The sequence below is a fragment of the Pithys albifrons genome, chromosome 8 (genome assembly GCF_047495875.1).
Source record: "Pithys albifrons albifrons isolate INPA30051 chromosome 8, PitAlb_v1, whole genome shotgun sequence".
Lineage (NCBI taxonomy): Eukaryota > Metazoa > Chordata > Aves > Passeriformes > Thamnophilidae > Pithys > Pithys albifrons.
The window spans coordinates 33,974,736-33,987,648 of record NC_092465.1 but is presented as its reverse complement, the minus strand read 5'-3'; the positions used below and the strand labels follow the sequence as shown (position 1 = coordinate 33,987,648).

The 12,913-nt window shown below is 38.2% G+C and overlaps 1 protein-coding gene across 2 annotated transcripts in view; it reads left to right on the top strand.

Moving 5' to 3' along the window:
* ZNF804A (zinc finger protein 804A) overlaps positions 1-12,913 on the top strand; it is a 156,035-nt gene that overhangs the window by 110,995 nt on the left and 32,127 nt on the right. For both annotated transcript variants that reach the window (XM_071562743.1, XM_071562744.1), the window contains exon 2: positions 4,379-4,522. In XM_071562743.1, coding sequence (XP_071418844.1) covers positions 4,379-4,522 — 144 coding nt within the window. The remainder of the gene's footprint in view (positions 1-4,378; positions 4,523-12,913) is intronic.

The following is a 12,913-nucleotide window of genomic DNA, read 5'->3' as shown; positions in this document are numbered from 1 at the left end:
CATCCAGTCAGCTCTCCAAAGTAATCAGTGTAAAGAGTTTAATGTTCCTGTAGCTTTCCTTCTTTCTTTCTCTCTAATATAATGGGAGCAGAAAGTCCAGTCTGGTTAGTGACAGGTAGCCCCTCTGTGGATGCAGCCCATTCTTAATTGAATTTATCAGATGTTTGCAGCAGCATTTGCCCAGCTTAGGGCTTTGGAGGATGGAGAAGATGGATTTAGAGAAATAAAGGCAGCTGATAGATGGGATCACTTATTAGAGATCTTTCATATAAATTATGAAAAATAGCCACAGTGAATTATAGCCATAGGCTTTCAGATAATAAGCCTTTCAGGCAAAAAAATAATGAAACTAAGTGACACTCAGTTCTGAGTCTCATTACCAGGCTAAATCATAATTCAAAGTTCTTTTAAAACTTCAGGACGGTTTGCAAATCTTGATGAAAATGAAAGTAAGCTTGATAATATTTAACCAGTTTAAGTGCGATTTTTGGCTGCTACTTTGCTCCAGGAATATTCTTTTCCAGTAAGTTTCTGGGTTATTTCTATCTGCAATCCACTGCCCGATGCTCTCAAGGTCCAGGGACTGTAATTTTTAACTGTCAGTTCTTGGGCAGTTATCCCTCATCAAAATGGACAGAAAATGCTAGAGTAGCCAAGGTAGCACTCCTTGCAAAATCAATAGAAATAGCAGAGCAGGCAGAGAACCAGCAGCCTGTGTTCTCCTGTTTCCATTCTTCAGTCATCCTTGAAATTGGACTTTCCTTGGCTCTCAATGCCAACCAGCAGCAGAAACAGGTGACACAGTTAACTCAGTCCTGGCACAGCCTGTGGGATCCCATGACCACAGAGAATCTCCTCAACACCCTCCACTAAGGGTTTTCTTAAGGGTATTTTTGTGTGTACATGTGAAATACAATAAGCTGAAGTCTTGAGGTTCATTAATGACCACTGCTGCCACTGGAGAAACGGGAATTTTCCCAAGTCAGGTGAAGTGTAGTAGCTGGATGGAAACATCTCCTGACAGCAAAATATTATACAGCAGCAATGGATGCAGGTGGTAAAGAACTTGTAGAAAATGCTGTATTGGTTTAATGCTGTATCATGATTTTTAAAAAATACAAAAAGGAGGAGAGTAGGAAATATATAAAAATAAAAAATAGAAAATATAGTTCTGCATGAGACCATGGTGTAGTGTGTTCTCATGTCTTCTTTTGGAGACAGTGAAAAGAACAAGCAGAGGTGATGGGTGGCCCTGATGTGAGGAACGCCTGCATAAACTAAAGACCGGTACCTGAGAGAAGATGTGGTAGGGGTATGTATGATTAGGAATGACCTAGTTAAAGGGAATAAAAATTGAGTGTTTATGACCTTTTCCGGTATTCAAGAACCGAAACCAGCAGAATGCAGCTGCAAAGAAAATGGAATGGTGTTTAGTGAAGAGTCACTCACCTTGTACAGAATAAAATCTCACACAGTTTTGAAAGACTGACCTGATCCAATGCAGCCAATTACATATTCCCAAATGCTTTTGGTTCTTGTAGTTTAAAACTCCTGGTTTTCCCCTTTTCCATGCATGATGAACTCCCTTATTCTTTTCCATCTACTTGCATCTAGTTTAGATGACGTGTTGCCATTCTTTAGTTGCCTTTGAAACTCTGATGTAGTATTGTAATGTAAATTTAGCCCTGCATCGAAAGAACCTTAGCTATGGGGATAGAAACCCCAAGATCCTGATAAGATTTAATACTTTACAGTGAAGTTGTTCATGGGGTTCCAGTGTCCCTGTTTTATTAGGATGCATTGCATGTCAAATACAATTGTATTCAGGTTAGGTTTTGCTTTATAGTAAGTATATTGTTTCAAATTTTTTTTTAATATCAAGACCTCCAAAAATGAAGTTATGTAACTATTCAAGCTATTACATAACATTAGTAGGTCTTGTAAAAGTTTGCTCGAGGGTTAATCAGCTGCATAATGTGAGATCTTTATTAAAAATTATTATTCAATTCACCATTCTTGTCTTAGAACACATCATGTTGACTCTTGTCCTTCACAGATGTCTTATATGTATTTCGGAGTTCTGCAAATTCAGATTGTTCTTTTTCATGTCTTATAAAAGCAAAATTAGGTGTCATCCCTTTGTAGACTACAAGGAGGTTGACTATGAGTCTGCAGTGCCCTGGCAGCCAGGAGGGCCAACCCTGTCCTGGGGGGCATCAGGCACAGCATCACCAGCCGGCCGAGGGTGGGGACTGTCCCACTCTGCTCTGCACTGGTGCGGCCTCACCTTGAAAATTGTGTGTAGTTTTGGGCATCACAATAGAAGAAAGATATTAAGGTATTAGAGAGTGTCTAAAGGAGGGCAACAGATGTTGAAGGGCCTTGAGGGGAAGGTGTTATGAGGAACAGCTGAGGGCACTTGGTCTGTTCAGCCTGGAGAAGAGGAGACTGACGGGAGACCTCATTGCAGTTACAACTTTCTAGTGAGGGAAGTGGAGGGGTAGGTACGGATCTCTCCTCTGGGGTGACCAGTGACAGGACCTGAGAGGATGGCCTGGAGTTGTGTCAGGGGAGGTTTAGGTGGAATATTGAAAAGAGTTTCTTCCCCCAAAGGGTAGTTGGGCATTGGAACAGGCTACAAAGAGAAGTGGTCACAGTACCAAGCCTGCCAGAACTCAAGAAGCATTTGGATGATACTCTCAGGCACATGGTGTGACCCTTGGGGATGTCCTGTGCAGGGCTAAGAGCTGGATTTGATGATCCTTGTGAGTCCCTTCCAACTCTGCATATTCTGTGAATCTGTGAGTCTGTAAACACAAGCATCTTGAAAGTAGTTGAAGTGGTTTAAAACCTATAGTTGTTACTGGTTAATACCAAGAACTAAGTGCAGTTTAATACCAAGAACTAAGTGCAGTGTTTCCAGGCTCAGTTTCAATTCTGCATAAATGTATTTCCAAGTGTAAAATGTTGCTCTTTCTTGAAATGAAATGCTAATTCACATTGACTTTAAACAAAACATACTTTATAAAACATATTTTTAAAAAAGTGTTGGGAGTGTGTGAATTTCTCATTAGTGAAGGAGTGTTCAAATCACCACTCTGAAATGACTTTTGCAATTCTTTTAATGGGCAAAATTTTGATGAGGGAATACCTCAGTATGAATCAACAGTGATTTCTAGCAGTCCAATCACTCTGAATTAAAGTACTATTTTAAATAATAAGTACTTTGTGGATATAGTTATAATTTTATGATACTATTCCTCTCTTTCCTTTAATAAATGTAATTGTTATGAAAATATTCTAATCTAATAAACATAAATTTTCCATTTAAAAGTCCCCAAAATATATTGAAAGTATATGAGGAGTCAGCTGTGAAAATTGCAAATAGGGACTTTTCCCCAAAATTAACTCCGTTTTGGGTGTTCTGATTACAATATCATCTTTTATCTTAATCTAACTGAACAAGGAGGCGAAGAGAAAGAGGAGGAATTTAGAGTCACTTCCAAATAACTCACAGTGATGAAACTTTGAAAAACAAATCTGAGGGGTGCGTTTTCTTCAGTATTATTGATTTGTTTGCGATTTTGTGTTGAGATTCTAACTCAGACAGACCTGTCAAAACTAGGAGTCATTGCACTGAGATTATACATATTCAGTGTTTAACTGGTATTAAACTGGTATTAAATCTGAGATGACAGACCTTTTTCATGCTCTTTCAGAACAGGCCATGTTATCTTCAATTTATTTAAGAAATTACTAAATATTGCTTGTATATAATTTGCTCATAAATGATAAGCAAGGTTGAGTGTGATGCTTCTGTTAATGTGTGGTAAACAGAGATGTGTCCTAATAGGGGATGACAGGTACAAAGTGGGGAAGATACTCATTACCTCTCAGCTGTGGAAGTTTCATGTGTTCAGGCATTCCAAAGGACCCAGCAGGGTTTCTTTAATTTTGTTTTATTTTTAGTAAGCAGACTTTCTTGTAAAAGCCTGATAATTAAGTCATTGCCATTTGTATATTTATATTCATGCTTATTCTGCTTGGGTATATTACTAAGCAGTCAGGCTTGGATTGAAATTAACTCAAAAATAGCCTTCAGCGTGATAAATATTTGTATTTAGACAGAAGCCAGGGAAATCCTAGCCTCTGACAGAGCCCCAAAAGAGAGCTGGCAACTGTAGAGCAAACTGAAGTGTGCAAATCTTCAGCCTTGCTGCAGATCCAGCAAATATGTGCAGTGTAACACAGCAAATATGGGAAGGCTTTCAGTTATGGGAGTGTGTAAATGTTTACAAATATGATTAACTGCAAAGCACAAAATCCATTCACAGCATCAAAGACAAAACTAAAATTACTTTTTCCCACCCCCTTCCAGGATTATGCTGAAAAGAAAAACACGATAGCAAAAGCTCTGGAAGATCTTAAAGCCAACTTCTACTGTGAACTCTGTGACAAGCAGTACTATAAACACCAGGAGTTTGACAATCACATTAACTCTTATGATCATGCTCACAAACAGGTAAGAGGAATCTGATCACTACTTTAACTTACTTTCATGTAGAATAATGAAATAAGATGTCCTTCAGGTAGGCTTGGAAATCACAGTTGTGTTGTCTGTACTGTTTTCTTAGAAACGAGCCTTATCATGGAGATTTTACAGTCAAAAATTCAGAGATGGAAGAAAGAGAAATTTGAGTAGTTTAATTGTGAAGAGGGATACAGAATCATTAATAACATGGTTAAAAGTGTAAATTTATAATTTCCTTATTTAATTTTGCACATAAATACTGAAGTATACCGGGAAACATTTGTTGCCACAGATGTGCATAAGAAACTTGACATACTCTTTGCTCAGCTTTCTTATAGTACAGATACAGTTCTGAAATAGGCTATGATTTTACCTAAATTAGTGCAGATACAGTTCTGAAATGAGCTTTTTATTCCATTTTAATGCTTTGCAAAAAAATCCTCAAAAACCAACTGTGGTAATGAGAAGTTTCCGGCTAAGATCACAATAAAATATGCATTAGCTTTAAAACATTGGTGTTTACATTTTTACCACCACATTTTATCACGACACTTCCAAGTTGTGTGTCCTACTTTGGTAACATAAAAGCAGTGCTTACACTTAATGAGAAAGGCAGTGCATCCCAGGGCAACATCCTGGTCTGCAGAGGGGTCAAGAGTGAGTAATTCAGAGGGAAAGACAATGCATGTTGAAACCACTGAAGAGATATATAATGATAATGTAAAATACGTAATGGCTGTACAGGAAATTTCTACTCAGTCCACTTAGCTGGTATCCTTTTGTCTTTATTCTTTCTTTTTTTTTTCTTTTTAATCTGGTGAAATCGTATGGTTGTGTATCTGGATTGATTGCTTTTCATTCTAATTGAATCTCCCTTTGTTCTGTAATTCTGCTCAGGGTGAATGTAGATGAATTGCTACACATGTTTTATATCTATATTATATAAGATAATTTGCTTTTCTTTCCTTCAGCACATCTCCCTGAATCACTTCTCTGCCTCTCTCACTAGCATTTTTTTTAGCCCATAATTTACACTGTCAGCATGAGTGTTAGATTTAATTTTGAGAACTATGTGGACCTCAGCAGCAATAGCAATCTATGGGAAGCTGAAGGGAAAGATACATGTTAGATAAGAAATTAGAAGATAGCTTCATAGCATCCTATAGCTACTTATTATGAGTTTTAGTTACAATTCAGCTGGAACTGATTCTTCAGCTGCTGTGTTCACACAGCAGCAGGTCCTTGATGGATGTCAGGAAAAAAGAAGTGATGGACAGAGTCTCGACCTCGCTTCAGATTTTTATTTATTAATTTGTAAGTGCTCCAAAGCACTTGAAAATAATGAGAACCTGAGGGCTGCAGTCCTCTTCCCTCCATTCAGTATTGATGAAAATTTGATTTTGAAACAGAGGTCAGGTGTGAGACTGAACAGGGACTTGTTTTTTCCAGTGTTTCAATAAGCCTGCTGGAGGCATTTGCAGGTGCTACTGTTGAATGCTTTGATTTGGTCTTCAGACTTCCTACCTCAATAGCAGAAGTTTTCCATCAGTTCAGTAGGAGTGAGAGGAACTAATAATCTGTCTTTGGATTTTGGTCCATATTTTTATCTTCTTCCCTTCAATGAAACCTTTCTATAATAATGGATGGGGAAGTACTTGCTAGAAAAAGTTTCACACAATCCAAGAATAGTTGTAAGCATGAGCAGCGAGTTTGGTTTCAGTGATCCCATGACCTAAAAGTGGTGTGATCAAATGGATGAAAGCTCTGCCTAAACCTGAGTTCATCCCAACTTTTCTGAAAAGCCACATTTAATCCTAACTGTGCTCTGTATTACCACCCTATGTAAGCCCTGGCTGGGTTAATCAGCAAAAATGTTCCTAACAGCTCCTATACCTCAATTCTGTTGTAGGAGATTATCCTTTTCTTTCCATCAATTCAAAAGCACAGAAAATTTCCTTAGTGTAAACAAGAAGATTTTTTAATTATGTGGGTTTCCTCCATTCGATGGGGGACCTTGTGCTGTCAAGTTTAGGTTGTGTTTTGATTTGTTGTGTCTTACAGCTCTCACCACCCTCTTTCAGCTAGTGTGAGGTCCTTCTGAGCAGTCCAGAAACAAAGCACAGGAGTAGGAAGAAACTAATTTTATTTCCTAGGACCTGAAGGAGTTCAATGTCTCAAGAGGTCCATTCCCTCTGTTAGTGTGTTCTTGTTGTCAACTTTGACAATATGGTTTGGAGAGCAATATCTATAGCCTTTATGAAATACTCCTGGAAAAGCCACTTGCAAGCAATCAGTGGTAATAGAGAAAAATGAACTTTCTGCTTTGCTTTGGAAGCCTAGGCAAAGGAAAAAACAGAAGACCAAAATAAAATGCAGGTGTCCTTAAAAACAAAAATGTTCTGAGCTCAATACAGGAAGAAATGTAACTAAGACACAATTGCTATTATTTAATATAGTAATGAGAGTAATTACTATTTGATGATGATGGTCTAAAATCACGAATGCAGATTTGGAGACTCATGCCAGGACTTTAAAAACATCTGTATGATTTTATTCACCATGTCATAAGTATCTGGAAGTGCATGAGCAGCTCTCTGAAGAGCTGTATTCATGCAGGGTGAAAAAACCCTGCTTGTGTTCCTCAAAATGCTGTGGGATTGATAAATGTGGCTGAGCATTAAATCTAAGGCTCTGAATGACCTTCGTCTCAGCCGCTCAGAGCAGGTGAGTGGTGCTGTCCTGTTGGTGAAGGAGACTGGATGCCACAGCTCGGTCCCCTGCATCACTCCTTCCTCAAGAGGCTCCTGTCACTACAGGAACAAAGAGGTATTATTCCTGGTTTTGAAAGTCTTCCTCTCAATCTCAGAACTTCTGATTAATCACCTAATGTCATGGTAGCATACTTGAGCCTGCTGCTGTTTCCTCTCCCAGGAGGACTCTTCCAAATACCAAACAACAACCGTAACAGCAAAAGCTGTAATGAAAAATAAATAGCCCTAATGTATTTGCATCTACTATGAAAATACAATCAATTAAGTAAATTATAAGTAAGAATTTTCCCCCACAGAATCAGAGGTCATTTCTCAAACTGCTTCTCCCTGGATGAAAATTATCTCTGGGCTCTAAATATGTATTTAAAATTGTTTGGAGGTAATAAGACACAAATTATGCAGAAAGACTAAATTAGTACTTGTCCCCTTTTCTTACTCCAGACACAGATTACTCCTGTTTGTGTTTTTCTCCTCTTCTTACATGTTTTTCTTTGCACATTTTTTGAGATCAGTGCCTAGTAAACTAGAGAGTATTGATTTGTAATCAGTCGGAAGTCCAAACTTAACTCATCTTCATGTGTTTGAATAAATATTTCATGCAATATGAATGGAGAAAAAGAAATTTGGAAGTGGAAGGGTGTGGTTAGCCATAACAATAATATAAAAGCCCCATCATTGTACTAAATCTATACATCCTATGAGGTAAAAAGCATATAAGGAGCAGTATAGCACATTTGGGATGCCAGTATTCCCAGCAAATGTAATTGAATATTATCAGTTGTATGAGACTGAAATTTAAAAACAAAGCACCGAATCCTTGTAGTCATCATTACAGCTCTTTTTAAAAAACTCTCATTGTAGAGTTATTCTCTCTGAAAAGCGCCCATCTCTTCTCCTTGGTTGGCACCTGCAGAGGGTGCACTGCAGTGCATCTGCAGCTTCTGGCATACCCAAGAATTTGTATCTGCTTGAAGGGAAATAGCACGTGTACTGAGAAAACCATAAAGTGAAGGAAATTAACTGTTTGCTGAGAACCAACAGTATTTTATGCTGTATTTTTCAGGTCTGCTTTTTGCAGGTCGGGTTTCCCCTGGAGCTATTGGCATCAGACTAAGCCAGAGGCAGCATGTTGTATGCAATCTTTGAAATGTAGAAATAATGATTCTCAAAAAACCTGTTGTCTTCTAGAGTACTATGTCTACAGCTTTGGTGTAGTACAGGATAAAAATGGAAGAGTTTCAAGAATTTTCTGAAGATTTGCTTCGGTAGCAAAACAAATGTGATATATGGTGCCTCAGATTTTGGGGATGTTCACTAATGAGAAATTTCATTTAAAAAAAAAAGAATATTAAAACTTCTTTCTTGATATTTAAGCATAGCTTTTAAACTGCAATGGAAAAGCTGGAGTTGCTACCTGATAGGATAATGGTGAAGAGGATCACAAGTAGTGATGCAGAGCCAGGACAGTGCTTGTTTCGTAATGTGTATCTGGTTTTCCTGGACACACATCCATGAGGCACAGAGGCAGAGGGTGAGGTTGGCAGCTCTCAGCTGGGTCCTGTCCCCTTCCAGCAGTTGGCAGCCCCAGCATGGCTCAAAGCAGCCCGAAATGGCATGACCTTGCTGTGCACTGAGCCCAGCCACGAGGGATGTTTAAGATGGCAAAATAGACAAGAAGGCCACAGTGAAAATTTATAGCCCTGAACATCCCCGAAAGTGATAAATCACTTCCTTAAGCACCAGCTCCACTGGTCTTGGATCAGGAAGATGCCCATATGGATTCCTGGGTGCCTACAGTGCCTTGCATGACTGATGAGTGCCTGATTTCTGCAGGGAGAGCGAGAAAGGGCAGCAGGATGCAGGTGCAATGGCAACTGCTTTGTCCCTTCTAGGGAGAGTGTGACCCCAGCACATGCCATTGGATGAAGATTCTGGGACACAGGGATGCATTTACAGTGTCATTTTTTTCCCCATTCCTTGTGGGTGAAAATAATTCTTTGCAAAACATTTCAGCATTTCTATTTTTCCTTGTACTTTTCTTTGTAGCTAAGTGACTGACCATTTCTAATATAAGATAGTCAGGATTCTAGCAGCTGAATTTTCTGGAATGAAGGAATTTTATATTCCTTCCCTTACTTTTGCTTGTGTCTCATGTTAGAGGAGAGCTGTGTGTCAGTGTGTCCTCATGGGCAGGCAGTCTGAACTTGCTGAGTGTCAAGCAAGCATAGATGAGGATTTAAACACAGCTCTTTCTTACTGTTGTGTTGCTTACACAGAACGTAAATTGGCTTGTCTTCCTATATTTCTTTTTTCCCCTCAGGAGAACATACTCATCTTTGTAGCCTTTTTAAATATTAAGAGAACACAAACAAAGGTTCAGCTGTGCATTCATATACATGTGAGTATTTGTAATGCACATACAACCATGAAATGACCTCCTCCTCTCCCAAATACAGGCTGCTCTATCACTGTATTTCAGATTGTTTGGATTTTTTTTCCTGTGAAAATATTGTTATTTAATGGTCTTTTGAGGTTGGATTGGAGTTTCCTTGTTAGGGATTTTATTAGTGAAAAGCTTCTTTTTAAGTAGTAAGCATTTGTACTGGCAGTAATGCTAATAAGGGTCATCACCAGGTCCATTAATTATAGCTCAGCACTGCTGGGAGCATTGGAGCAGAGTCTTGCAATAGACTTGATGCTTCCTTTCTCAACTGCTTTAAATAAAAAAAACAAAACAAAAAAACAAAAAATCCTTCTGCTGTTAGTCTGAAGAAAAAGGCAGAATTGCCAACATGACAGGAGCACACTGGGCTTTGAAGGAGGGAGACAGACTGAGGAGCTCCACTCCTTTGGAATAAAGAATATAAGGATGTGTCCAGAGCAAATGCCAGCAAGACAGGTCCAAGGAGGAACCTGTTTTGAGATGGTAGATTGTTAAGCTGGAGGTCACCCCTGCCACAGTATCTGGATGGTTTTGAGACAGGTTAGGTGTGGACAGAGTGAAGTGCAGAGAGAAAATTAGCAGGAACTGGAAGGCTCCAGGAAAAGAGAAAGTCCAGTCCCATTAAGTTAGGGCACAGAGCCACTTGGAAAGTGTTTTCCTGGTCAGTTAGTAATGTGTCTGCAGTGGAAGGCTGCCAGTGGTACTCTGTTTTGTTTTAGAGAATGTATTTTAAAATTAAATAGATAAGTTCTGTTCTTATGAATTTTTCAGTATATGTAGGGAGAAGCTTCACACAGGAAAAAAATTATTTGTTTTCCTTCCAGTTCTTTATTTTACTTGTAAAATTTAATCCCAGAAGTTGTCTTGATTGGTATCAGCATAACAGGGTATTTAGGCACTCTTTATCTCAAAACTTGTACTGATGAGTTAGATGAGGATATTTTTGAGTAGAATATTAATCCTATCAAATCCAGCTTTGTACCGAACAAGAATTCATTTTTTTTCATTGAAAAAAAAAAAAAGACATAGTATTATGTGACTGCCTTAGTAATTACAACAGAAAAGATACTGTATAACTTTTTCTGTTTTTAATGTTTGGGAAATTCAATTCTGTAATCATGTTTGATTAACTGACTTTTTTTTTTTTTCTGAGAAAGTGTTTTTAGACAAGGCCCAATTACAGTAAAGAAGTATATATTCTATCTGCCTATACCTGCCAACAGAATATTAACCTCATTAACTGACACTACTGATTCCACAAGAAGCCTCTTCTTCAACACAGGAGAAGCCTTACCCAGCTTAAACCCTTCCTCAGTTTAGAAACTTAGTATTTATCCTCGGTTCTTTTTTTTTTTTTTCCCTGTTTCTGAATTATTGTAGCCTTTTCATTTCTGTCCTTTTCAATACCCAGATCAGAGGACCTAATAAATTAATGTTAAATTTCCATGCAAAAAAAGTTACAAACTTTTTCAACCACACATTACTCATTAATTTCTATTTTCCAAATCTAAATTGAGCACGTTACTTAAGTGAGGTGAAAAGATTTACACTCCAACGCAAAAAGAGAGCAAGGAGTAAGAAACAGGAAGAAACATAGTTTGGTCTATACATCCTGCATGTTTTTCTCCCTGGCAAGCACTTCTACTGCTCTGCAGTTCCCTCTTATATTTAAAATTCTACTCATGTATTTCCGTTGAAGTTTGTCTTTTTAAATCAGTTCATGAACTTTCCACATGAAAGTTAGCTGATCTTGAGGCTAATTTTAACTTCGTTTTACCATAGCAGCTTCTATCAGTTCTTTTCTGTTTGGCTGACACTGTTGCAGAAGAAATATTTTTTTCCATTCAATAATAAGGTAAGAATGGACACAATAATTAGGACATGATTTCTGAGTCATTGTGCATATTATAATGCGTCTTATGACATACAGTGTTTTGATGAGGAGAAATTGCTAAAATCTTGTGTTATACAAACTTGGAGATCTTATGGTGGTCTACCTATCACTTGCTTTGTTTTATCAGGCTATAGATTAGCTAAGCAATTACCTGCAAGAAAATTATAACTTACTATTTTCATTCATGCTTCAACACAGTCTGTCTCCCAAAGTTAATTTAAGCGTAATTATGGCTGCAAACTTCAAGCCAATCAACAGAATACCTTTTCTGATTTTCAGAAATTCCAAATGCAGTTTCATTGCTGCCCTGAAAGTAGTCACCAGATTGTAGATTAACTGTAAGTAATTAATAATATGAAAAGGGTTTTGTTACTCCATGGTTTTGAGCTATCAGTGATCACAGAGAAAATGAAGTAGAAACTAATATATTGCTAATAATATATTAAGTTCTGACCTCTCAAGGTGAGTAATTTCTTACAACATGATCTAATTTGCTGAAACAATTAAGTGGCGCATGTGAGTGATAAGTACACCATGCCTGGTCCTGAAAAAGCCACCTTGTAGTTTCCTATGTGTTACCAAGAAGTTTAAGGATATTTTCTTTACCCTGGGAGCTCCACTAGAATTATATTTTGTGCCCTGCAGTTTGTGCATGCTGGTTTACATGTGAGAGTTCATTCTTCACTGGGAAGAAATGCACAACCTTTTCAGTACAAACCACAGTAAGTCTTCAGCTAATTATTGCAGTCTTTGCTGATCTATGCAAAATCAATCCTTCATTCATCTCAGAAAAAACTTGGTTTTTTTTTAGTGGTAGCTCTGACCTGTTGATGAAATGTGGCATTGCAATCAGTACTGTCTTTTGTAAGGAGGTGTGACTAGACAAACTTCATGGAAGTGAGAGTGGGTTTCCCACAAGTGATGGCTCCTGCTTGGTCTGCACACTGTGGGCAGCAGGACATGGGGACCTCTGCAGAGCCAGAGGTGAACTGCTTATAGTCCATCACAGGAAAAGCTGCATGCCTTGGATAGACAATAGTGCTGAAGGTTCCTTGGGCAGACACAATAATTACACTTGTTCTGTGTATTTTATCACAGTTTACACAGAAATGTCTTCAAATTCCTAAACCGCTCTGAAGTGGAGGCAAAAATTGTGAACTCTGTTTTTTCTTATCCTTTCCATATGCAGTCATTACAGTCTTGGCTGCAGAGCCTCTGCTGGTTGGTTCTTGGGTCAGTTTTTTTTTTTAGTTAGTGCTACAGCTACACCTGTA